Raw genomic sequence first — 27,593 nt, 5'->3', positions numbered from 1 at the left:
GTGCTTCATCCTTAAGTATTTGTATGAATCAGTTGTCTTCTTTATAGAGAAATATGAAGGCAGCTAGGTGGTGCAGTGGATAGAGCAATGGCTTTGTAGTCAGGAGGACAGGAGTTCAAATCTGACCTTAGACACTTGATTAGCTGTGTGACCTTGGGCAAGTCACTTAACTCTGTCTTGTGTCCAGAGCCATCTCCAGTTGTCCTGATTCATATCTGGCTACTGGACTCAGATAGCTCTGGAGCAGAATGTGACATTGGTGACTTAGCATAGCAACTCCTCTTACTCAAATTCAATTCATATGCTTGTCATTGCACCACCAGCCTGATATTATGATCTTCTTCAAAAGTGAAGGGCAAACATTATTATCAGAGAAATACGAGAGCAGGGGAGAAATTAACTCACAGAATTCTACCAGTTCTACACCTATATACTTTTAAAGGTAACTAAAAGTGGTGAGATGGATAAAAATTGTCATTCTATACAGTTATAAAGATTTACACAGTAAAGATTTCTCTTACCGATACTGAACAAATACAGATTTAAAGGACACTTGGAAGTTAAAGTCAACTTACCGCATATTTACTCTCTTTCAAACAAAAAAATGTTGTGTTCATAAACTGGGGCTGTTCGTGGAAGCTTCGATCATTTGCCTTCACTTGCCATGTACATTCTAAAAAAGGCAGGGGGGGAAAGAGGAAGAAAAAATGAAATAACATCTCTCAAAAAACCAAACAAACCATAAACAACTATTTACTTAACTGCTTATTGAAAATTCTGAGCAGCTAGGTAGTACTGTGGATAGAGTGCCTGGCCTGGAATCAGGAAGATATCTTCCTGAGTTCAAATCAGACTAAGATACCTTGTAGCTGAGTGACCCTGTTCTATTTGCCTTAGTTTCCCCTTTTGTAAAATAAGCTGGAAAAGGAAATGACATTACTTCAATATCTTTTGAAGGAAATCCAAATGGAATCATGAAGAATAGGACATGATTAAACAACTAAACAAATACATTTGAATAAATCTCTCAAATATGTTAAAACAATAATAACCAACATTTATATTGTAGTTTAAGGTCTATAGGTCATTTAACATGTGATATTTCATTTAATATTCACAATAACTCTGTGGCATGTGGTTATTATCACCTCTATTTTACTAGTGAGGAAACTAGAGCTCAGAAAAGTTCAAAGACTTGTCTAATTTGAACCCAGGTCTTCCAGACTCCAAGAGCAAAACTTTCTTCACTGTGGTGGTAGTTCCCAGAATCACAAGGAGCTGAAAAGTTCTCTCCTTTTCTAGCATTTATTTTGTGTTTTCTCTCTCTTTTCTCACCTATGAAAAGAAAAAGTTCTACACCCTAACTAATTCTTCCTTTTGAAGTTTCAGTCATGGACAACCTTATCCTGGACTTTGATTGAAATCACTTTGATTTGCCTGCTGATAGCTCTAGCATTATCTCTCTGCTTTCTCATTATGGAATTTACCAGAGGCTCATAAGTCTTGGCTATGTCTTGGCTTTCTGCGAACATCCCCATACCTAAACTTCAAGAAATTTTAAAACTCCTTCACCTTCCCTCTCATTATCTGGTTTTTGTGGCTGCTCAAGCCTTTTCAGTCAGATCTGACCTAGCTAGAAGTACCTGAGGTTGGATTTGAATTCAAGTCTTCCTGACCCCCCCCCCGCAATGTTCTATTGTCTGAATCATAGTCTGCCTCCACTCCCTGGTTAGCATATCTCATACCTTTCAGACTTCTTTGAAAATATTTCTTCCTTTCTGTCTGATGAATAAAATGTAGCAAAACATATTTAAAAGCAAATTCTTTCAGAGGTTTATTGATTGTTTGAAGCTGTTTTCTCCTTGTGTTTAAAGTTTGATTACTACACATACGTTTTTAGGAATCATTAAATTCAAATTTCACCTCTTCCATGAAATTACTTCATTTGACATTTCTTACCTAATCAATCACCTTCATCCAATCATTCCTCCTCTACAGAATCTATTTTCTATTTGAGCATGTACATGTATCCATATATATATATATATATACATATATATAATATCCATATATATAATATATCCATATCCATATATATCCATATACAAACATATACAAGATATTAAAAAAATCTTACTGTACTTTTAATCTACCCAAATTTAAAAGCTTTAAGCTATTAAAAACCTTAATAGGATTTTGAGACACTATACATATATATATATATGTTTATATATACACACACATACACACATACACACACAAAATAAACAACTATTTTGTGTCTTTTTTGTTATTTTTTCGTGGTTTTAGTAGTGTCTGACTCTTTGTGACTCCATTTGGGGTTTTCTTGACAAAGATACAGTGGTGATTTGCTATTTCCTTCTAGATTCATTTTACAGTAAAGAAACTGAGGCAAACAGAATGACTTGCCTAGGGTCACACAGCTAATAAATGTCTGGGGACAAATTTGAACTTAGATCTTCTTGGTTCCAGGTCATATGCTATATCCACTCTGTCACTAACTGCCCTTTATTTCCTCTACTAGGCTGTAAAATTCCTAAAACATAGTACTTAAAAAAACCTCATAGTATCTCTACACCAAAGGCTTAGAATTCATTGATACTAAATAAAGATTTGCTTAGTTCACAAATGAATAAATATCAGAAATTTTTTTCCAAAAAATGAAAAATTGTTCTTCTTGCTCCCTTTTCCCCCTTCTAATACATAACTTCAACACATAACATCTAACTTCAAATTATGATAGTTGCCTTTTCTCAAATGAACAGACTGTGTAACAGTAAGAATCCATTTATCCTGATATAATTTTGAATTCTGGCTGGGCTAAATAAAAAAATGTTCCTTAAGTCTTTTTCCAAGATGGAATTGTATTATGAACTAAATGAGACACTTCAGACAAAATTATCTTCCTAGGGCAAGTCTGGAGATCCTAGATGGTAAGAGGCAAGTCAGGCTGTCAGATTTTATCAAAGGTGATTCCAATCTTCCCCAAAGCAAAAAGAGAAGAAAACACCCAGTTGTATGCCTTCTATAGATTTTTTTTAGAAAGCAGGGAATGAAATAGAGCCTGTTTTCCATTTTCAAAGTAGCAAACTACTGTAAAAACTCTGCTAATTCAGTAGGTTACAAAATTAAGATACTTAAGTTTTTTTTTTATATTTACTTAAGTATCCAAATGAATCTATCTGCTAAAGAAAGGGCAGCAAAAACTACTACTATAAAACTCAACTTGTACAAACAGTGTTAGGTTAAAAAGGGGATGATCTTACAACTCTGGAACCTTAGTGATCACCTGAAAGGTCAACTGGAAGAAGGTAGGAAAAAAAATTCTAGGTCATAGTAAGGAAAGGAAAGAACAAGTAGTAGTATTTGTTTGTGATGGAATGGTACTATATTATAAGTCACAATGAGCTCAATTACCTTAGAAAAATATGGGGGCGGCTAGGTGGCACAGTGGGGCGGCTAGGTGGCGCAGTGGATAAAGCACCCGCCCTGCAGTCAGGAGTACCTGGGTTCATATCCAGTCTCAGACTCTTAATAATTACCTAGCTGTGTGGCCTTGGGCAAGCCACTTAACCCCATAGCCTTGCCAAAAAAATAGATAAAGAAAAGAAAAATATGGATTGATTTGCACAAATAATGGAATGAAATGAGCTGAAACAAGAGAATCTTGTATACAGTAATAGCAATATTATTTTAGGAATAATTTTAAGTAAATAAGCTGTCTTGATTATATAAATATTAAAATTTACTACAAATGATGATGCTATCTGCATCCAAAGAAAGAACTGAAAAATAGAAATATGTATAGAATAGTTTTACATATAAACACACATTTGTGTATAAAGGTAGCCATTGCTAGGTCAAGGGGGGGGGAAGAAAAAAGGGAAAGAAAGAAATAAGAAAGGCATTTTATAACTTCACTATAATTTTTAAAAATAGCAAGCTGTGCATAATTGATTTAAAGTTTGCATACCCTTTACATACCCTTCTAGCAGTACTCCAAAGGGAACCCACCCTGGAACAAAAGTGAAGCATGTGACCTCTCCTGTGCTCTTACTAGATGACTTCTGTTTCCATCTCTCTGCTGATATCCTTAACATCCCTTTTGCATCAGTATTTGACTGCAACCTATTTAGCCCAAGGGAGGTCCTTTTCATTCCATCACCAAGGATGATTTCAATGAGTGTGTGTATACCAGTTTCAAAGGCTTTGTAGAGATGGTTGTCAAAGTAGTAGGCATATGGGTAATTAGTTATTGACTCTTTAAAAAAAATGTTCTTTTATTCTTCCCAATAGGGCAGCAGAGTGGCTAGAGAGCCTGCCTTGAAACCAAAAAAAAAAACCTGAATTCAAACCCTGCCTCTGATACTTAATAATATCTAGTGATCCTGGGTCAATCACTTCGGCTCTCAGTGATTTTAGGTCAGGGATGACTATGTGTGACCTGAACCCGATTAAAATGTAGTTATTATCTTATTTTAATGTTTGGATGTAATAATTATATATCCGTGTATATAGACACATACACATATATCTGTCTGTCCATCTATATAGCTAATATGTAGTTTTCTTATTCAATATATGCAGCCCACAAAGATCCTTATGTACAGTTTAGTGGTCACCTTTTCTATTTGAGTTTGATACTATTGTTCTAGACAACTTTTTAAGTTGTTGAAGTAACAAAATGAATTAGTAGAATTTCCTCACCTGGGAATTTCTTAATCTAATGAAATCAGTAGTCTCTACTGATAGCTCATACTATAATACTATAATATTATACAATTTTTTCTTCCAGTGTTTGGTTCCTCTGACTCTGTCCATTGAAGCTAATTTAATGGCTGCTCATTTTCTTCCTCTCTTAACAGTGATAATTCTGGTTCTCACAGACTCCCTTTCCCCTCCATGATCCCCACCCCACCTTCCTGACTTGCAGTTTAGGCTCAATCTGGTTATAACAATTTAGATTAAAAAAACACACACATTCACTTAGGAATCACCTCATTCTTATTCGGACAGTTTAACACACAACTAAATGTTAAGGACTAATAGCAATAATTCCTAAACTTCTCTTTATATATCATCCAAAAAATGGCTGGAGAGTCTGAAAAAATATTGTATTTTTTTCCACATTATAATTCTCTAAAGATATGGAGATGTGTGTATATGTGTTTTGCTCACCAGTTAAAAAAAATTGGTCAATACCTAAGCAAGCAGTATTCCTATTATTTAGTGTGTCACCTTGTCTCTCTGACCTACTTCAGATAAAAGAAACCTTCAGGGTAGCTGGTAGACTGACCAATGGCATTCCTCTCCCATAACCCCCAATCCTTCCTTTAATCTTGCTTTTAGGGCTAGTTGTTATAGTATAAGCCTTCAGTAAATATAGTCAAAAGATTCCCTGCATGTTGGTTTCTTAAAAGAGCTAACCATCATTGAAAAATATTTACTAAAGTACCCACTGTGTGTCTAACACTTAGCCCCAATATCAAAATGCTTTGTAATCATAGAGAAATTTATCTTTTGTACCCACACACTAAAAGTTCAACAATAGATTTAATGGCAAAACAGTCATATATATATATATATATATATGTATATATATATATATATGCCCACATACACAGAGTGTATATATATATATATATTATATCTGCATATTTATATATATAGATGTATAGATACATATATATATATATATATATCAAATGTTTTTGCCCTACCCCCATTTCAGCTCAGTGTGACTCCTTTGATGAAGGGATAATTTTATTATGTTTTTCTTCCAGCAACTGGCACGGTGCTTCATACAAAGAAGGCAGTTAATAAATGCATGTTGAATTAAATAATTGAAAAATAAGAGCAGGCATAGACTGAATGATCATACAGTTTTAAATCAGTTAATATTTAAGAAACAGATAGAACTTGAACTCACAGGGAAATTAACTAGCTGCAGTTTACTAGTATTTTTAATAAGGATACTTTGATGACATAGCTATGTCTGGGACATTAGGTACCTTTACAACCAAGACTTGCCAACTGACCATTAGTGACCAGAAATGTTAAGAATTTACATGATTTTATACTGGGGAGAAAACAGAGGGAGATGGAATCATTTCCAAATGTTGTAAGCTGGTGTAAGGAAAGTCCTAGCATCTCTGAATCTACCAGTCACAGTCAACTAGAAAAAACTACCTATAGGGTTGATAGAATTCCTTTGGCACTTCAAGTTTATAGCTCTGAATTCATGTCTCAGGTTTTTTTCTGTTCACATATTTTCCCTTTCCCATGGAGAAAAGGGCCAAGGCTGAAAAGACTGGTTTTCATATTCCTTAGTCATATCACCTTCAACGCTCCCACTTCAAAGTTCCAAGAAAACAACAGTCTCCCCATCCACTGTGCTTTTTGGAATGCTTGTTCTAGAGGCAACAAACTTCCCTTCATCCTAAATCTTTTGCTCTCTCACTCCTTTCATCTTCTAGCTTTTACTGAAATTTTGCTGCTGCACTGATAACATACATTCATACACTCCCTGGTCATACTATCTAGAACTGACTGTACCACTACTCATTTCCCTCAGCTCACTGGTCAAGGTTGGGGAGTTGAAATATTCTTTGCTTCTCCATAGCCACTTCCAGGTTCTCTACCCATTTGCTCAGTAATCTCTTCTCCTTTGAGGTCCATACTATTCCTCTATACCACACAATCAACACCCTGGTAGCTTTGGCCTATAGACCCCCAGATCACTCCTCTTCCTTCTTCAATGGATTTGGCTCACAATTTTCCCTCCTTCCCAACAGGCACCTTCATACTATGGGACTTCAAGATATGTACTGATTCTCCTTTAAATGATAAAAATATTCCGTTTCTCAGCCTACTCATTCCTGTGACCTACTCCTCCACTCCACCTCATATACACACAAAGATGATTACATTCTTGATCTTGCCATTACCCATAGATCTACTACCTTCATATTCAGGAATTCCAAAATCTCCTTATTAGAACATAAGCTACTGCTACTGACTTTACATCTCTCTCTCTCTCTCTCTCTCTCTCTCTGCCTTCCCTTACCTACTTTTTATTAATCCACATCAAATCCTTGACCCTTTAATTTTTTTCTCAGGTTGTCTTTTCTGTATTAGCCTTTGTTAATGTGGAGGTAAATAAGAATGGAGAAAATCATGTAATCATTGTAACTGGATCTTCTACAAATTTATGCTATACAACCTCAACTGGAAGCTCCTAAGTATATCAATATATTAAACAATGCATGACAACTGCTCAACAAACTGGTATTAGGATATGGGGGGGAACAGATTTTTATTCATTAAAAACAATTTATAATATAAGAAACTAAAAGAAAACAATGAGCTACAATATTAGGTGATCTGATTTCTTAAAAAAAATTAGTCTTTCTGAGTTGAGAGGGGAAGAGTGAACAGTCCAATTCTCTTATAGACTCATTATTCCATTCTCTATAGTATTTCTTCCAAACCTTTGCATCCCTCCTCAAACTTCCCATGGTTCCTTTCCTCAAAGACTCTCAGCTGAGAACATTGTTTAATACTTTTTAGAAAAAGAAAATGAGGCCATTTGGGGAAACTCCTCACTATCTTCTCCTTTGCCCTTGTTCTACATTATGAGGTGAACTTACTCCTTTCAAAGATATACCTCTACCTGCTCAAGCAATCCCATTCCATCCCATTCTCCAGCAGACTGCTCCTTTGTAATCCCCTATCACATATATCAATTTCTCTCTGTCTATAAACACCATTCCTGCCTACAAATATGGACAGGTCTTCCCACCTTCAAAAAATTCTCACTTGATCCTTCTAATCTTACTATTATTCTCATTCTCTCTCTCTCTCTCTCTCTCTCTCTCGCACACACACACACAAATATATATATATATATATATATATATATATATATATATATATATATATATATAAAAGCTCCTTGAAAAAACTTCAAGAATAGGTATAATGGATGCCTTTTTTTTGTAGTATTTTGCAAGGCAAATGGGATTAAGTGGCTTGCCCAAGGCCACACAGCTAGGTAATTATTAAGTGTCTGAGACCGGATTTGAACCCAGGTACTCCTGACTCCAGGGCCGGTGCTTTATCCAATGCGTCACCTAGTTGCCCCTCTTCACTTTCTTTAACTCTCTTTTTAACACATTATGATTCCATTTCCAATGTCAACATTCCTTTGAAACCGGTCTAAAGTTATCAATGATAATTGTCAAAACCAATGGCTTTTTTCATTCTTCATTTTCCTCACATTCTTTGCAGTCTTTGACATTATTGTTCACACTCTCCTCTTTGATACCCTTCTCTAACTTCTTGAGAAACTATTCTTTCCTGGTTCTTCTTCCTCTCTGTTTTTCTTTGCTAAATCCTCATCCATACTTATTATAGGTATCCCACAGGATTCTGTCCTAGTCTCTCTTCTCTTCTCTTTCTATTATATAGTTGGTGCTCTCATTAGCTTCCAACAATTTAATTTTCATCTCAATGCTGATAATTCTCCTATCCTGCTTTAATCTCTCTACTGGGCTCCAATTTTGCCTCTCTACATCTTTCAGACATCTTGAACTAGATGTCGAGCAGACATGACCAAAACCAAACTGATTATCTTTTTCCTTAAAATCTTCCCCTGACCTTAGCTTTACTACTACACAGCCTTTCCAGTTCATCATGCTTGCTAGGTGCCATTCTCAACTCTTCATTATATCTCACTCTTCATATCCATCCAATCTGTTACCAAGGAAAGTTCATTTCATCTTTGAAATATCTCTAGAATACCCTTTCTCTCCTCTGACACTATTATCACCCTGATGCAAACTCTCCTTACATCATATTTGTACTGTTGCAACTCTTCTCACTCCAATCTATGCTCTATTCAGGCATCATAATGATTTTCTTAAAGCATAATTCTGACAGTGTCAGCCACCTACTCGAACTCCAGTAACTCCCTGTCACCTCCTATCAGCTACAAAATTCTATGTGGGAATTGGAAATTAAGGGGATGCTCATCAATTGGGAAATGACTAACAACTTGTGGCATATGAATGCTATGGAGTACTCTTGTTCTGTAAGTAATGATGAGTGACCAGACTTTAGAGAAGCATGGAAAGACTTGAATGAATTGATGGTGAGTGAAGAGAGTAGAACCAAGAGAATATTATAAATATTAAAACATTGTGAGCTGATCAACTATGATGGATGCAGTTCCTCTCAGCAGTTCAGTGATCAGGGACAATCCTAAGAGACCTGTTATGGAAAATACTATCCACAATCAGAGAAAAATCTATGAAGTCTGAATGCAAAGCAAAGCATATTTTATTCACTTTTTAAAATTTCTTTTGCCTTTTCTTACTCATGTTTCCCCCTTTATTTCTAATTCCTCTTTCACAGAATGACTACTATGTAAATATGTTTAAACACGACTGTACATACACAACTTTATCAGATTGTTCACTACCATGGCGAGGCAGGAGGGAAGGGAAGGTAGTAGAAAAATGTGAAACCCTAAACTTACAAATGGATGAATTCTGAAAACTACCTTTGATGTAATTGGAAAATTTAAAAAATAAACTATGTTCTAGAAATAAATTCTAGAACAGTAAATAATTAAAAAATTTTTTATTGTCATTCAAAACCCCTTCATAATCTACCCTCCCCTCATCTTCCTAATCTTCTTAAACCCTACTCCCTGCCATGTACTCTTCTTTCCAGTGACACTGGCCTCTTTGCTGTTCCACCAATGAGATATTCTATTTCTTGATTTTTAGCCTTTTTTCTGGATGTCCCCTATCCCTGGAATGCTCTTAATCATTCTCATTGCCTACTGACCTCTCTGACTTTCTTTAAGACTTAGTTATAATCCTAAACAGGGCAATTAGGTGATGAAATTGATAGTGTCAGACCTGGAGTCACCATCTGCTTCAAATTTGACCCTAGACATTGTACTAGCTGTATGACCCTGGGCAAATCACTTAACTGTGTTTGTGTCAGTACCTCATCTGTTAAATGAGCTGGAGAAGGAAAAGGTAAACTAGTCCAGTATCTTTATGAAGGAAACCCCAAATAGGATCATGAAGAGTTGGACATGACTGAAAATGAATGAACAGCAAAAACATAGTCCTATCTTCTGCAAGACGTCTTTCTCAATTCATCTTGAAATGAGTGTTTTCTGTCCCTAATTTTTTCTCGCATTTTCCTAAATATAAATTGTTTGTCCATGTTTTACTTGTTCTTTTTATCCCTGTTGCTTAGCTAAGCCTGGCACATAATAGGCATTTTTCTTTATGATTTTATACCTTATTTATTCAAAAATACATAGTTTTATATATATGAATATTCTTCTTGCATCTACTCAGATCAGAAACCCTCTAAGATTAAGCAGATGATCCATAAAACTAGAGGTGACTGAAAAACACATTGTCCAATGGCTGTGAAATTAAAAAATTGATACCTTACTTTATTTTGCATTATGAATTAATTTTTTTTACTGAGAATTGTAGCTAATCAGTGTATCAATATTTATGGATCAGATCTATAAATTTTATAAAAAGTTTTAATTTCTTTTTCCTACAGGCTACAGTTTGACCGCAAAAATTCAAAATCTGCAAGCTTTTATTGACCATAAAGGTCCAACAATAAATTCTAGAACAGCAAATGATCAAATAAAATCCTATTTGGCATTCAAAACCCCCTTCATAATCCATAAGGGGATGTGAGTCCACCTAGTCTTAGGATGCTTGCCTACCACATGACCTTCCAGAGGATAGTAGTCAACCCTATGTCATGGGTACCAGAAATCCTTTCTTGGAATCAAGCCAAATGTAAATCTATTCTCCATTTTTGTGCCAGATCAATCATAGTATTAGTTTATTTTACATCCCAGGACTATTATAGTACCTATAAACCTATATAAAAGAGGTATTATGGCTGTCAGATGCATCTCTGCCTACTGAGGAACCTTGGGTGCCATTTACTGGCAATATTTAGCCTGGTTAATAAATTGAATATGCTTGAAATTTTGTACTCCAATTTTTCTTATTCAGATATGTATCATGACATGGCCAATTGATTAATGAATTTTTTTCAGTTAATTAGGCTGGTCCTTCAATTGATGGATATGCAAAAAATATGTGTATATACCTACATATATTTACATGCATATGTGTTGGTGTGCATATGTACAATTCATCCCTTGAACAACACTCAAAGCCCTTCCACTTTACTATCACCCATACACATTTGTGCTCTTTTGACATTGTCTTTGAAAATCCAAGTTAACCTCCATACCACATTGAAGCAACAAAATAGAATAATAGGAGAGGACACATTACCTTAACAAAGATTATTTATTAAGTTCTTGGGTGTTCCTTATAACTTGTTTATGGTATAAAATGTGAAAATAAGAATTTCTACATTCCATGAATTTGATCTGTCATACCTTATATAGCATAATCTTATACTATAGGGCAAATATTATAGTACAGTAGAAAAGAACAATGTTTTTTGGAATCAGAAGAGTGGAGTAAAATCCCATTTCTGATATTTATATGACCTTAGCAAAAATCACTTTCACCTCTCTGGTCCTCAGAATGGGGATTAAGGAGAAAGGAAGAAGTCAAGACTGGAGAAGTAAGTAAGCTGAAGAAAAAGGAAAGGAAAAACAAGATAAACTCAAGTTTTCTTTTTAAAAAGGAATACCTTGTAGGCTGGGATTTTGGGAAATCAAAGAGAAATAATAGAAGCAGTCATCCTAAATATAAGCTAATGAAATCATTTTATTAAATCTGTTTCTTCCGACATCTACCACTGATAGGTGAGAGTCACATTAAATAGTAGTCCTGGTATAAGGGACTCTTGGGTTCCTAAACTCATTAGGAGAGTTTGCAAGAAGACTGATTGAATCCATTGTACTCTCCAAAAGAGTCAATCAATAACCATGACTTAGAGAACCTTTGATGAATTATGTTTTCCCCTTTTTGACAAAAAGGCATTTGTCTCAAGATGAAGAATAAAACATATTTTTGGACATAGAAAAAAATAAAAATTATTTTTTGCTTGACTATATTTATTAGAAGAATTTTCTTTTTCTTTTCTTTTTAATTGGCGGGGTAGGTGATAGGTGAGAAATTTTTAAGTGAAAAAATCAATAAAATTTAAAAAAGGCAAACCTACCTTATTCATACTGATTTTTCTAAGATTTCCACTTCCAAAGTATTAAATCTTTGCAAAATAGAGATGTGCAGAAAAATCTCACAGATTTTTACTATCTTATTAATTGGAATAGAAAAGAAAGTTAATGGAAGCAGATAAACTTAAATTTACTAGGAAGCCAGTTACAGGCACTTCTTTTCAAATAATGTGACTAGTGTCAATTAACAGTATAATAATTAGTTCTTATAATTTAATGAAAAACATTACATAAAGTTCTCATTTATTAACTGATCTATATAAAACATGTTATTTCTTAACATTTCTCAATGTTAAAAATAAGTATTGCACAGTACCCTTCAGTAGTTTCTTTCTAAATTTTTATTGCATACCCTCACTTAAAAATAGTATCCATCCACAATATATGTATAATTATTAATTTATAGATTAAATTATTATTATATTATTATAGATTACATATCTATATATTAGTAATTATTATATACTATAAACCATGAGTCAAAAGAAAATTTAAAAAATAAGCTAAAGATCAGATTTTAAAAATAATTTTTTATTTTGTTTTATTTAGCAGTACATAAAAATTGCTGCTTTAATGAAAACACTATCTTTTTAAAAAAGAAAGTAATAGAATTGAATATGCTTCATTCTTTTTGGAGATGTTGATTGAATACTTTGTAACACAGTGATATAGAAGACTTTTGTTTGTTTTTGCAAGTCAATGGGGCTGAGTGACTTGTCCAAGTTCACACAGCTAGGTAATTTTTAAGTGTCTGATGCTAGATTTGAACTCAGGTCCTCCTGACTCCAGGGCTGATGCTCTATTCACTACATCACCTAGCTGCCCTGGAAGACTTTTAAGAGCAGCTTATTTTGATCCTCAACTGAAGTACTTGAAAAAGATATTGTACCAAAATAGGGTGATTATAAATGGAAGAAGTATTATCATTGACTGCCCTTACCTAATCATGATGCTCATTTCTTAAATCTGAGCCACAAATATTGCAAAAGAATTGACTCTAGCCCTACTAGTAAAGTTTCATCTTTCTTCTGTTCTTGTCAAATAATCAGAAAGAGTTGCATGTCGATATTTTTTAATAAACTATTCAAGATTCACTGAAACTCTTTATTTGGAAGATTTTTAAATAGATTAGAAAGTTCTATCTCCAAGTTTCTTAAGTATATAGATATGACACTTTTTTTTCAGTGACACATCATTTTCAGGAACAAAAGGTTAATTTTTAACCATTATTTTATTTGAGATTGTTTCACAATATCTCGAGAAAGGTTCATCATTAACTGCTAAATGGAGATGTTAATCGTTATTTTAATAACATTCTTAATAATTTCAAAACTCATGATATTTTTTGTCAGATCTGATGAGAGCAGGGGCTCTTAATCTGGGGTCTGTGAACTTAAAAATAAATCTTATGTATATTTCAGTATAATTGGTTTCCCTTGTAGTCCTATGACTATGAAAAGAGTCTATAGACTTAGCAGCCTGCCAAAGCATCTAGGTCACTAGGTGTGGCTAAATGGTGCAATAGAGTACCAATCCTAGAGTCAGAAGGACCTGAGTTCAAATCTGTCATGACACTTACTAGCTGTATAACTTTGGGCAAGTCACTTAATACTGATTGCCTCAAATCCAGAGCAGTCTCTAGCTATCCTGATTCACATCTGGTCACTGGACCCAGATGACTCTGGAGAAGAAAGTCCAATTCACTTACTTGTCATGGCACTCTGTGATATCATGGTCTTCTTTGAAAATGAAGGACAAAACATCATCATTATCATCAGGGCATAGAAAAGTAAAGGTTCCTTTGATGAGATGTTTTGGGATTTTTATACCCAAAAAGTGTAGTTGATAATACTAACACAAGGAATAGGAGAAAGAAGGAACAGCCCAGTTATCTTGGTTTTGATTTTTCATTTTTCAGGAATTTTTTAAAGTCACTTTCTTGAAGGAAATAGATCAACTAAAACTATATAATTCATAAGTTCACTAACTAGGCACTCCAAAAACTGCATTGCATAGCAATGCCCTGAAAGGGAATGAATGGGTAGAGATCCGATACTGTCAAAATCCCATTCTTTTCCTCACATGTGATTTCTGGCTGCCTGACATGGGCAATCTCTAGATTAAAAATTAATAAAGCTTAATGTTTTTCTTTTTTTATTAAATTAAACAATAAAGAGAAGTTCTAACATTGTCCTCATTTACTACAATGGATCAACATCATCTACTCTGTAAGAACTTAGAATTTTTTTCTTTACTAGTTTAATGTATTTCCACACATTAACATACTTTTAAGTACTTTTAAGTATGTTAGAACTGTAAGGGAACGAATGGTCATATCAATGAAGTTCTTCATTTAACAAAGTTCAAACAGGGACCCAAGGAAGTATAGAAACTTGCCCAAGTTCATGTAACTAGTAAAGTAAACCTCAAATCCAATTGTTTGATCCCCTGAGGATCTTTCTTCTATTATTGTTAATTCTCTTGGAACCGGGAGTCAAAAGACCTAAGTTCAAAAGTCAACCTTCAATATTTACTAGTTCTGTGGTCTTGATTTATTCTAAATTTCTCCTGAATCCCAATTCCCTTATCTGTAGAATGAGATTGAGGAATAGTACGATATAGTGGAAATAGACCTGGCCTCAGAATCAGAAAAGCCTAGGTTTGAATTTTACTTTTGACCCATATTGTCTATGTGACTATAACCTTTATATCTTCCCAGGCAATTCTCTATTGGGGGTGGGTGGGCCTTTTAACCTTAGTTCCCTCAATTTGGCAACTATTTCAAAGTTATCATTTTTTCTTTAAAATCCAGTGTATTTTGTTTTAAAGATTCAAAAATATTATTATGAGAAGGGATCCAGAGGCTTTACTAGAGCAAAAGGGATCTATGATCGACACAAAAAATTAGGACCCCCTTCTCTAACATTGCAAACTTCAAAGCACTTGTTGATCTATAAAGGGAGAAAGAGTTTCCTCACAGAAAATCCTAACACCAAAGAAACCACAGGTCTAGAAAAAAATGGAAGGATTACAATATTTGCACTTCTTACTTTACAAGGATGGTGAGTTTGCCAAATGAGACATGCTTTGTAACCACAAAAAAGCATTATTGTTATTATTAGTGTTATTATCTTCAATAATAATTATCATTAAATATATTTTATAGTTTAAAAAGATCTAATAAAGTTAATTCCAGTGGTCTGGGTTTTTCAGAATGAATTGGTAAATTATATCTATATAACCTATCCATGCAAAAAGTAACTCCTTACTGATTTTAGAGGAAGTAGAATATGGTGACAAGAACATTGAACTCGGTATCAGAAGGCTCAAGTTCTGCAAATAACTGGTTGTGTGACATTGGGCAAGTCAATTCAACTCATTAACCATAATTTCCTCGAATGCAAAAAACCCAAGCAAAACAAACAAAATAAGGAAGCTGGGAATAGAAATATAAGTTCTCTATGGTCTTTTTCTGTTATATAACCCTAAGAATCTCTAATTATAGATTATACCAAAACTTATACTAAGACTTCATCTAAATATAGCTCTTTACTTAAAGTTTTCCAGATGTCCATCTACATTCTTCAACAGCATAACTAAGGTCTAACCAGCAAAAAGAACCCTAATTTTGAATGCCTCCCATAGGCTTATTCTGGGATACAAATCATACTGTTTGTAGACTTTCAATAAGAACGCTTCCTAAAACACTGAAGTAGGAGGACCACTCCTTTCACAATGAAAAAAAACCCCAAAAAGTTTATAAAATTACAAAAAACCCCAAATACCTTAAAGCAGTCAGAGAAGAGTTTCAATTCATGAGGTATACAAAGAAATAGGTACATATGGAACTTAATTCAGTTTCAAATTTCATAGCTTCCCTATGTTGATGAATTTTATTAGTTTAGATTTTTCACTTCATAGTTCTAAGTTAAAAAAAAAAAGAAAATTTAGCTACACACCCTCATAATAGCTCACAGCTTCTCTGAAAAGATAAATTTTACTTATAAAATGATGCAGTTATCTTGCTGACTTCACAAAGAGATTGAAATAATACCAAGAGAAGTGAGAACTTCTCTATTTGCCATGTTGCTGAAGTGGCTTAAAGTTTAATTATTAGATTCTTAATCTTAAATATTATCATCACCTGCTGACTATTTTTTACCGAAGATGGACAGGATATAGTGAAATGACACTCGTTTGAATTAGGGGAAGAGACCAGTTTGAATTACTGAAAATTCTGAATTATAGAATCTTTTTTTAAAAAAATTAATTTCCAGGAGTGGCTAGGTGGCACAGTGAATAGAGCACCGGCCCTGGAGTCAGGAGTACCTGAGTTCAAATCTGACCTCAGACACTTAATAATTACCTAGCTGTGTGGCCTTGAGCAAGCCACTTAACCCCACTGCCTTGCAAAAACTAAAAAAAAAAATTCCACACTACAGGCAAAGGTAGTTTTCAACAATAATTTTTGTAAGCTTTTTAGTTTCATATTTTTCTCTCTCTTTCCTACCCTTCCTCTGACAGACAGCAGTCTAATATAGCATATGTCATATGTGTATACCACAAATATACCAACATGAATACCACAACAACTATATTGTATAGACACTATCAAAAGCTTAAAATTTCTAATGAACATAGAGACAGACCAATTATAATTCTAAAGACTAATGATGAAATGTTCACTACACACACACACACACACACACACACACACACACACACACACAATTTGTTTTGCTTGACCATACACATTTGAAACGAGTTTTGTTTTTCTTGCTCTCTCAGTAGAGACTGGGGAGGAGGAAAGAATACAGACCTAAAAATAAATTAAATTTAAAAAATAAAAAATAAATAGAATCCCTGAGAGGTTAAATGGTTTACCAATTGACATAGTTTGTGATTGCTAGAATTAAAATAAAAATGTGGGTATACTGATTTTTATCTAAATGGGTTGGGGTTTTTTTTGTACTTAGCTCACCTTAGTGTCATAGAAATTCAGAGTAAGATTTTGAGAGACCTTATAAATTGCCTAATCCAAATCAAAATAAGAACCTACTCTATAATATAATTCCTTCTCTTAAAGATATCCAGTGAGGGCAAGCCTACTACTATTGAAGATAATTCTCTTAGATTAGGCATTCCTATTAAAATCTTATTTAAATTTTTGACTTAATCATTTTTGAAAATTGACAAAGTCAGGCAGCTAGGTGGTGCATGGATAAAGCACCGGCCCTGGAGTCAGGAGTACCTGAGTTCAAATCCAGTCTCAGACACTTAATAATTACCTAGCTGTGTGGCCTTGGGCAAGCCATTTAACCCCATTTGCCTTGTAAAAACCTAAAAAAAATTGACAAAGTCAAGAGATCAGCTCCTATCTGAATTATGAGAAGTAAAAAAATCTTCATGTCTATATTAATAAAAATTTTTAAGAAAAAAGAAAGAAGAAAGGAAGGCTGAAAGGGAATTACAAGCTAGTAGTTCAGAGTTGAACTACCAAGATAAATCCAAATATATCAAAAATCTCAAACTACATGGTAGAGATTTATGGTTTCCTATGAAGCCCTCCATTTTATGTTTTTCATTTAGTATTGAATAGTTTAAGTTTAAAAAAGAAAAGAAAACAATTAATGATATTCTCCTATATGATACAGCTGGCTCAAAAGCAGTTCAAGGACTTATAACTAATCCAACAAGTTATAAGAAAGTAATACTAAAACTGTCATTATCTGTATTATTATTTTATTGTATTATTTTTAGGATAACTTGAAGGAAAAATCCCCATCTTTTCAAAAAGTCATTTGAACTTTGTATTATAGTAACAGTAAAAATAGTTGATATTATATAGGATATACCTAAAGTCTTAGTGTAGTTTTACGCTTCAATAACTTTAAAAGCTTTATTAAAGCTATTAAAGTTTTAATAGCTTAAAACCACACAAAGACGTTTTGGGGCATTGTATAATACTGTTAGAGGTTGCAAAGAAATTTAAATACTTTATTTCACTAGAGAGTTTATTGTAATTTCTATTTTGCAGATCAGGAAACTGAGGCTTAGAGAAGTTAATCAATTCATTATAGTCAAACAATTATTAAATGATAGAATTGGGAGTTAGTACTGAGTTAGAATCAGGTGTAATCTAAAGAAAAGTGTTTCAGGGAATCTTAAGCAATGCTTGCCTCTTTGCCATGGTGAGATGATGGCCATGTAATGGATTCAGGCTTTGAATTCTCAAGTCTTTCAAAAAATGTTTTTCTTTATGCTCATAGCATAAATTGATCATTACCAATACCCAAGAGAGTACTAGGCAACCAGTATACACTCTTGTAAATTCACTTCTTTTCTTGTAAATTCACACCCATATCTTGATGTACTCTGAAAATGTCTCCCCCAACATAATCAATGCACATCTTCCTTGAATACTGAGATACATATAATCACACTCACGTGATAATTTAGACAAATTAAAGAAGATGTATTTCTAAAAAACAAAACTAAGTTTTACCAAGGATTGATTTCAAATCTTCCATTTTAAAATTTGCTAATACTCAGCAAAGTACAGTCTTCAGAGATAAACAGCAAGGAAATTTATGAGAATTAGTAGGTTGAACAGAAGAATGGATTCTCACACTCCACGCCTCCCCCAATTTCATCAGACATCTTTTAACCTAAAAGAATCAGAATGATAATCTTTCTCTTTCTTTCTCACTGCTAGTTTAATGTATCTCTAGTATATCTCAGATCTAAAAGTAGACTATATTCCTGAGAGATTATTTCTATTCATTTGTAACTGGTCCCTACTAGATCTTAAAGTAAATTCAAAGTCAAGTTATATAAATAAAATGAATAAGTTTCTTTCTCCCACACTGGCTCATATTTATGCTATGTCTATACCTGAATATAATAAAGTCATTTTAATTTCCTTTGGTCCTTTTAAAACATTTTGCCTGATACCAAATTTTAATTCTTCTTTCATATTTAAATTAAAAAAAAACCAAGGACTGTTGGCTCAGATAAAGGTAATACAATTCAAAAAGATGGTGGTCTGCTATAATTCCTAAATATTCAACAACATATGACTTCATATGGAAATTCTTTTTTTTTTACTTTTTAAATTTGTGTATAAAATTATAGTCTGGTTAAACTGTCATAAAAGTAAAGCCCTAAGTTCACAGTAGCACTATTCTCTGTCATGAAATTCAATGAGGGAAAATACCCTAAATATTTACATATACATGCATACACATACCCCTCTCTTATATACACAAACATATGTGTAATATACATATGTGTATTTGAAAAATATATATGTGTATGTATATATATGTAAACATATACACACACACAAACACACATACACAGGTTCTAGGAAATAGAACTATGGTTTCATTGGATTAGAAACTCTCAGATGAGTCAATTCCTTCTATTGAGTCAAGGCCACACATTTTCTAAAACAAAGTCTTAGAAAGTTGCCTAGAAGGGGCGGCTAGGTGGCATAGTGGAAAAAGCACCAGCCTTGGAGTCAGGAGTACCTGGGTTCAAACCCAGTCTCAGACACTTAATAATTACCTAGCTGTGTGGCCTTGGGCAAGCCACTTAACCCCGTTTGCCTTGCAAAAATCTAAAAAAAAAGTTACCTAGAGGGGGCAGCTAGGTGTCACAATGGATAGAGCACCAACCCTGGAGTCAGGAGGACCTGAGTTCGAAACTGATCTCAGACACTTAATAATTACCTAGCTGTGTGACCTTGGGAAAGTCACTTAACCCCATTGCCTTGCAAAAAAACTAAAAAAAAAGAAAAAAGGGGAAAAAAAAGAAAGTTATCTGGAGTTCTGAGAATGTTAAGCCTTACACAGCCAGTATGTCATAAATGGAACTTCAATTCTGGTCTTCCTGGATCCAAATTGACCTCTCATTTCACTATGCCATGATGCTTCTCAAAATACATTTTTATCCCATGTGAAATATATATGCATATATATTTGTGTGTTGGCAATAGAAGTAGGAGGTAATAAGTACCAACACCACCAGTATTTAATAAGTATCAAATTTAACTTTACTTTGAGTTTTAACTCCAAGTAAAGTTAAGTTTGAAAACAAAGAATCAAATTAGACAACATCAAGTCTGAATTTCCATGGTTTAAAGAGGGAAGTCCTTTGCATTAATTGTCCTTTACAAGTTGAACAATCAACTCAAGTCCTGGAACACATAGGCTGGGTATGCCCAGGAAAAAAACCAGAGTTGACAGTTTTCTTCCACTACGTGCTTCCATTAAATTCTGAATGCAACTGACCTAGATTCATTCTCTGATTCCTAACCAATCTATACAAATGTGTGGTCTAAACAACAAAGTACAAAGATAAATAAATGTACCCAACCATTCATTCTGGTGCTAATAGATATAAAGCATTCAACAGATATAAAGTACTTTATCAGTAGCAGTCACAGTTATTAAAATGTTTATATTACTGTGCAGAAAAGAATGAGGAAGAAATCTGTGTGGGCAATCACCTGGAACTATACTTTTAGCTTGGTTGGCTTTTTCAACTTTAGCCTGATTCTACTAACATCTAATTTCAGGTTATCTCATCTTCATTTTCATGTTCATTTTTTTCCAACTCTTCTTTCAACTTCATTTGATTAACTTTTTTATGACAGATAAAAACAAATTTCCATATTATGGTTAACACTTTAAAATGAAAACACACAAATGAAAGCATATTCCTTGGATTAATAATCTAAAGTCTGAAAGCTGTAGTAAAGATTAAATTAGTAATAAAGACGAAATTAAGTAGCTAGCCCGAGACCACACTGCTGGGTGGTTGTTTGGTGTCTGGGATGGATAAGGACACATATTTGTTTTATAGTTTTTAGAAGCCCCAATAAAATGAGAGAGAATAGTGAACAAAAGGAAGCTATTGCTAATTATGACAAAATGCAGAGGGGAAATTGAAGCCAAGAAAGGGAAAAAATGCCTTATAGATTCTCAGAACTTTATAATTATACGGTAGATGCAGTTTAGTTACTTTATAGGTATGTGGTAGAAATAATATAGTTACTTTATCGTTACATGGTACATGGGATCATTGCTTTAAAAGCTGCAAGGGACCTAGGAGAGCATCTAGTCCAGTTCTTTTATTTTGTAGAAGAAACTTAATAAGATTCTTAAACTTGCCTAGTTTTTCCCCCTTTTATTGCATTTTAAAAATTTATTTACACATTACTAAAATTGTCTTGTTGTAAGAGTAAACATAATCCCATCTTCTCCCACAAAAATAGAAAACACCACAAAAAATAAAGTGAATAGAAGGAAAAAATGTACTTCAGTCTGTGTTCAGATACCATCAGTTCTGTCTCTGGGGTGGATCACCAGCTTTATCAGAAGTCCATCAGAGAAGTTTTCCCATAGTTGCTATTATTGATTATATTTCCCTCCATTCATTTATTCTATTTTCTCTCTCCTTTCACTTTGTCCCTACTCAAAAGTGTTCTATAGGGCAGTCAGGTGGTACAGTGGACAGAGCACAGACCTTGGGGCCAGGAACCCGAGCCACAATCCCACCCTGGACACCCAACAACCACCCAGCTGTGTGACCCTGGGAAGGCCACCCAATCTGACCAACTTGCAAAAAAATTTTTAAAAGTGTGTTGTATCTGACTACCCTCTCCCACAATCTACTTTCTCTTCTATCACCTACCACTCCCTGCCTCATCCCCTGTCCCCTTTCTCCCATCCCCTTCCTCTCCTTTTTCTAGGTTAAGATTGATTTTCATACCCTATCAAATGTCTATATTACTTCCTCTGTGAGCCATTTCCAATGAGAATGAAGGCTTACACCTTCCCCCTTTCCATTCCATTGCAAAAGCTTTTTCTTGACTCTTTTACATGAAATATCTTAGCCCATTCCACCACTCCTTTTCCCTGTCCCCTAGTACATTCCCCTTTTCACTCATTGACTCCATCTTTACAATATATTATATCTTCATTCAGTTCTCTCCTGTGCCTTGTCTACTCTAACAGCTCTATTAGTGGAGATCTTCACAAGTTATCTGTATCATCTTCCCATTCAGGGATACAAGAAGTTCAACATCATTAAATTCTTCATAATTTACCCTTCTCATTTGCTCTCTCTATGCTTCATCTGAGCCTTGTACTTGGAGATCAAACTTTCTGTTCCTCTCTGATCGTTTCAACATAAAAGTCTGAAATTCCCCTGTTTCATTGAAAGTCCATCTTTTCCCCAGAAAGAGGATGTTTAGTTTTGCTGGGTAGTTGATTCTCAGTTGTAAACCAAGATCTTTTGCCTTCTGGAATATCATATTCCATTCCTTACAAAACCCTTAATGTAGATGCTGCTAGATCCTATGTAATCCTGACTATGGCGCCTCAGTAGTTGAATTGTTTGTTTCTGGTAGCTTTTAGAATTTTCTCTTTGATTTGAGAGTTTTGGAATTTGCCTATAATATTCCTGGAAGTTTTTCTTTTGGGATCTCTTTCAGGAGGTGACCAGTGAATTCCCTCAATTTCTATTTTACCCTCTGCTCCTAGGATCTCAGGACAATCTTGCTGTATGATTTCTTCAAAAATGAAGTCTAGGCTCTTCTCCTGATCGTGGCTTTCAGCACAATAATTTTTAAATTATTTCTTCTGGATCTGCTTTCAAGGTTGGTTCACATTTTCTTCTAATTTATGGCTTTTTAGAAGAGTTTGATTTCTTCCTGATTTCTTGCAAAGTCATCAATTTCCTTCAGGTCCATTCTGCATTTGAAGGAGTTATTTTCTTCACAGAGCTTTTTTATCTCCTTTTCCAGCTGGCCATTTCTGCTTTTTAAGGCATTCTTCTCCTCATTTGCCTTTTGCTTTGCTTTTTCCATTAGGCCTAAACTGGTTTTTAACATATCCTTTTCTTCAGTATATTTTTATATTTCTTTCACCAAGCTGCTGATTTGGCTTTCCTGATTTTTCTGCATCACTCTCATTTTTCCTCCCAATTTTTCCTCCACTTCCCTTAGTTGCTTTTCAAAGTCTTTTTTGAGCTCATCCATAGTCTGAGCCCATTTTCTATTTCTTTTGGAGGTTTTGGATATGGAAGCTTTGATTTTCTCATCATCTTAGTATGTGTTTTGATCTTCCATGGGACTAAAGTAATTCTCTATGGTCAAATTCTTTTTTTTCTGTTTACTCATTTCCTCGGACCAAGACTAATTTACAGCACTTCTAAGGCTTTGGGGTTCTTTTAGGGGGAGGACACTCCACTGGGACCTTTATTTCTCCAAGGTCATATACTCTCTTGCCTGTGTTTTGATATGTACATGACCACCGTACTTCCCCCTCCCCTGGAGGGGTCCTGCTTGGCTATCATATTACAGAATCCCAAACTGCAACCTGGATCTGAGTATGGGCAAACAGCAGAGACCTACTCTGAGGGGAGAGCAGAGAAATTTCTGCAGTCTTCCATGACCCCCTTACCATCTGTGGGCCATGCTCTAGAGGTACAGACTGCTTTCTCCAGATTCTCATTGCAGGTTCTGTGGCCGGCCAGTGCTCCCTCACTCCACACTCATTCTGGTGAAGCAGAATTCTCTCCCTGCCCCTTCAAACTGTTCTGGGGCTGTGCTGTGCTGTAACTGGGCTTTTCCTAGCTCCCAGTCCTGGTGAAGCAATCTTTCCTATAGAACTTCTAAGTTATCTTGGACTGGGAAAATGTATCACTCAGTCTTTCTGTGGGTTCTGCCTCTCTAAATTTTGGCTAGAGTCATAATTTGTTGGCTTTTGGAGTTTTGGGGGGAAGGAGTTCCTGGGAAATGTTGCCTTCAAGTTGCCATCTTGGCTCCACCCCTGAGGATGTCCAGTTTTTCTGGGTAGTTGATTATCAGTTGCATTCCAAGCTCTTTTGCCTTCCAGAATACCATATTCCAAGTTCTATGAGCCTTTAATATAGATACTGCTAAGTACTGTGTAATCCTGATTGTAGCACCATGATATTTGAGTTGTTTCTTTCTGGCTGCTTGTAATATTTTCTCTTTGATTTAGGAGTTCTGGAATTTGGTTATAATATTCCTGGGGGTTATTTTTTTGGATTTCTTTCAGGAGGAGATCAGTGGATTCTCTCAATTTCTATCTTGACATCTGCTTCTAGAGAATCAGGGAAATTTTCCTGTAGAAATTCTTTTAAAATGAAGTAAAAACTCTTTTCCTGATCATGACTTTCAGGAAGCTCAATAATTTTTAAATTGTCTCTTCTGGATCAATTGTTTTTCCAATGAGATATTTCATGTTTTCTTCTACTTTTTCATTCTTTTGGTATTATTTTATTGTTTCTCGATTCCTCACAAAGTCATCAGCTTCCCTTAGCTCCATTCTACATTTCAAGGAATTGTTTTCTTCAGAGACCTTTCTTATCTCCTTTTCCATCTGACCAATTCTGCTTTTTAAGATATTCTTCTTCTCATTAACATTTTGAACTATTTTTTTCCATTTGACCTAAACTGGTTTTTAACATGTTGTTTCTTTGGCATTTTTTTATATCTCCTTGACCAAACTGCTGATTTGGTTTTCATGTTTTTCCTGCACTGATTGCTCATTCCAATTTTTCTTCTACTTCCTTTCCTTGAGTTTCAATATCTTTTTTGAGCTCTTACATAGCCTGAGACCAATTCCTATTTTTCTTGGAGGTTTTGGATGCTTAAGTTTGGACTTTGTCACCTTCTGAGCATGTGTTTTGATCTCCCAAGGGACCAAAGTAATTATCTATGAATCAGATTCATTTTTGTTGTTTATTGATTTCCCCAGCTTATGCCCTGGTTTTGAGGTACTGCCTGATATTTTGAGTTATTGGGGCACACTAGCAAGGACCCTCAGTTCCTTCAGTGTCTTAGGAGAGGCTCTGGCTGCTATCCTGGCCTGTGTTCTGGTCTGTGGATGATCACAAGCCTTCCCCTCTGCCCTGGAGCTGTGAGGAGGGTCCCTGTTCTGTTGTGGCAGTGTGGCCCCAATCTGTGACCAAGATCTGAATATGGACAAAGCACCAGGGATAGCAGAGAGACCTCAACAGTCTCCCCCCCACCCTCTTATCTTCTGTGGGGTGAGTGCTCTGGGAATAGCTTCTCAGCATCTACCTGCTGGGTGGCTCTGAGGATTTGCTTCCATTTCCCAGGGCTGGGGCTGCACTGAGGGTCTGAGGGCCATGTTAGCCTGGACTCTATTCTCACTCTGGCAGAGGTTTCCCCACTGATCTTCCAAGTTGTGCTTAGGGATTCTTGTGTTGGGGAAAGGGTCTGTTCCTGGAAGGTTGGAGCTCCTTCATGTCCCATGATCCTGACTGTGCAGCTGCCCTCTTAAACCACAGTGGAACAGAGTCTTCCCACAGATCATCAAATTACCTTGGGCTGGAGAATTGTTTCACTGGATCTTTCTGTGGATTCTGCCTCTGCAAAATTTAATTAGAGTCATAATTTTAAGGTTTTTGGAATATTTTGGAAGAGAGCTTCTGGGAAATCCTGCTCTCACACTGCCATCTTGGCTCCAACACAAACTTGCCCTATTTAAGATCAATAGACAAGTAACAGGGTCCAAGTCTAAGACTCCAAATATTAAGTTTTTTCAGTCAAAAAGAATTTATCATATTTAATTGGACATATTTGAAATGACTCAATAAAAACAGCAATAACAATAATCCAAGTAAACCACTGGGGGAAAAAAGGGAAAAATACATCCCCTGCCCTCAAGAAGCAAATGTTCTGATGCAGGAGGCATTATGCAAACTAAAAATTTGTCAGAGTTTGGTTTTGAACTCCTCTTCTTGACTTCAGGTCTACTGTGTTTCCAGAGTAATGGAAGGTACTCTCAAAGGAGAAGACATCAGCAAGTAGGGGTGAGGGGTTGGAAAAGACATCTGGGAGTAGGTGAGACTTGAAGGGAGTAAAAAAAAACAAGAGGTGAAGATGAGGAAGATAATTAGTAGAAAGAAGGAGATGCAAAATGGAGAGTTAAAATTAGAAGAGTGTCAAATTAGAGGAACTACAAAGAGGCTGATAAAGCATGAATGAAATTGCCTAAAGTGTAAGAAAACCAGGGTATGAACAGGTTTAAATGTTCTCCCAAAAGGATTCATATTTGATTTTTGATCTTTGAGGTAACAGGATAGCATGTAAGCTCATTGAGCAAGAGCACATACACATTTTAGAAAAACCATCTTGGCAAATGAGTGAAGGACAGATTGGAATGGGGAAGAATCTGAAGCAGAAAACTGTCAGAAAACTATTGAAATAACTACACATGTGCAACTTATATCAAATTGGCTGCCTTCTCAATGGGGGGGGGAGGAAAGGAGAGAATTTGGAATTCACTTTTAAAAATGAATGTTGAAAATTGTTTTTACATGTGCTTGGGAAAAATAAAAAGCTAAAAATTGTTTTTAAAAAAGGAAGGCTATTGCAATAATCCAGGTGAGTGGTGATGACATCTTGACTTGGGGTGTGACTTGTTAGTAGAGAGAAGGAAACATATATAAGGGATGCTGTAAAGGTAGAAATAAAAACTTGGCAGTTTTTTTTAACAGACTGGATTTTAAGGTAATTGTGATTGATGAACATGGATACCTGAGAGTATAGTGTTTCCTTTGACACTAATAGGGAAGTTGGGAAGCTGAGAGGATTAGTTTGGTAAAGATAGCAAGTTTTTATAGTCTATTCAATGGGAGGTCTAGAAGACTGTTAATATATATGCTGCAAATGTATACTGAAACTAAATTTCATAAATATAGGGATTAGACCTTTGATTTCTTTGATATAGTAAATTTAGTTCCCAATACGCAATTTTGTCACTCAGTCATTTTCAGTTATTTCTGACTCTTCATAGCTCCTTTTGAGGTGTTCTTAGCAAAGATATTAGTGGTTTGCCATTTCCTTTTCCAGCTCCTTTTGCAGTACCAAAGAGTTTTGATAATTTCTGCCAAATACATATATATGTATATATATATATATATATATATATATATACATAAAATAGTTTTTATATTTGGCAATAATTATTAAAGCTATTATTAAAACATAACAAGATTTGGTGCCACTAAACTTCCTGCCTTTCTATTTTTTTGCATTAAGTTATTTGCCAATTTAATTGGGATGGCATTAAATAAGTATATTAAATTAAGTAGAATTATCATTTTTATTTTATTGGCTTTGTCTATCATCCATGAATAATTAATATTTCTCCAATTATTTAAATCTGACTTTATTTATATAAAAAGGTTTTATATTTATGTTCTTCTAGTTCCTGGGTTTGTCTTAGCAGGTATACTCCCATATATCTTTATACAGCCTGAAGGTAACTAACTTTTTAATTGAATATCTATAATT

The 27,593-nt window shown here is 34.8% G+C and overlaps 1 protein-coding gene across 8 annotated transcripts in view; it reads right to left on the bottom strand.

The window, feature by feature from the left end:
- ATP8B1 (ATPase phospholipid transporting 8B1) overlaps window positions 1-27,593 on the bottom strand; it is a 139,779-nt gene that overhangs the window by 52,799 nt on the left and 59,387 nt on the right. For 7 of the 8 annotated variants that reach the window (XM_074202694.1, XM_074202701.1, XM_074202695.1 and 4 more), the window contains exon 3: window positions 576-673. The exons of the other annotated variant lie outside the window; for it this stretch is intronic. In XM_074202694.1, coding sequence (XP_074058795.1) covers window positions 576-673 — 98 coding nt within the window. The remainder of the gene's footprint in view (window positions 1-575; window positions 674-27,593) is intronic. 8 annotated transcript variants of the gene reach the window in all.

The sequence above is a fragment of the Macrotis lagotis genome, chromosome X, assembly GCF_037893015.1.
Source record: "Macrotis lagotis isolate mMagLag1 chromosome X, bilby.v1.9.chrom.fasta, whole genome shotgun sequence".
NCBI classification, from domain to species: domain Eukaryota; kingdom Metazoa; phylum Chordata; class Mammalia; order Peramelemorphia; family Peramelidae; genus Macrotis; species Macrotis lagotis.
The sequence above is the reverse complement of the archived record's forward strand: the minus strand, read 5'-3'. Positions and strand labels throughout refer to the sequence as shown.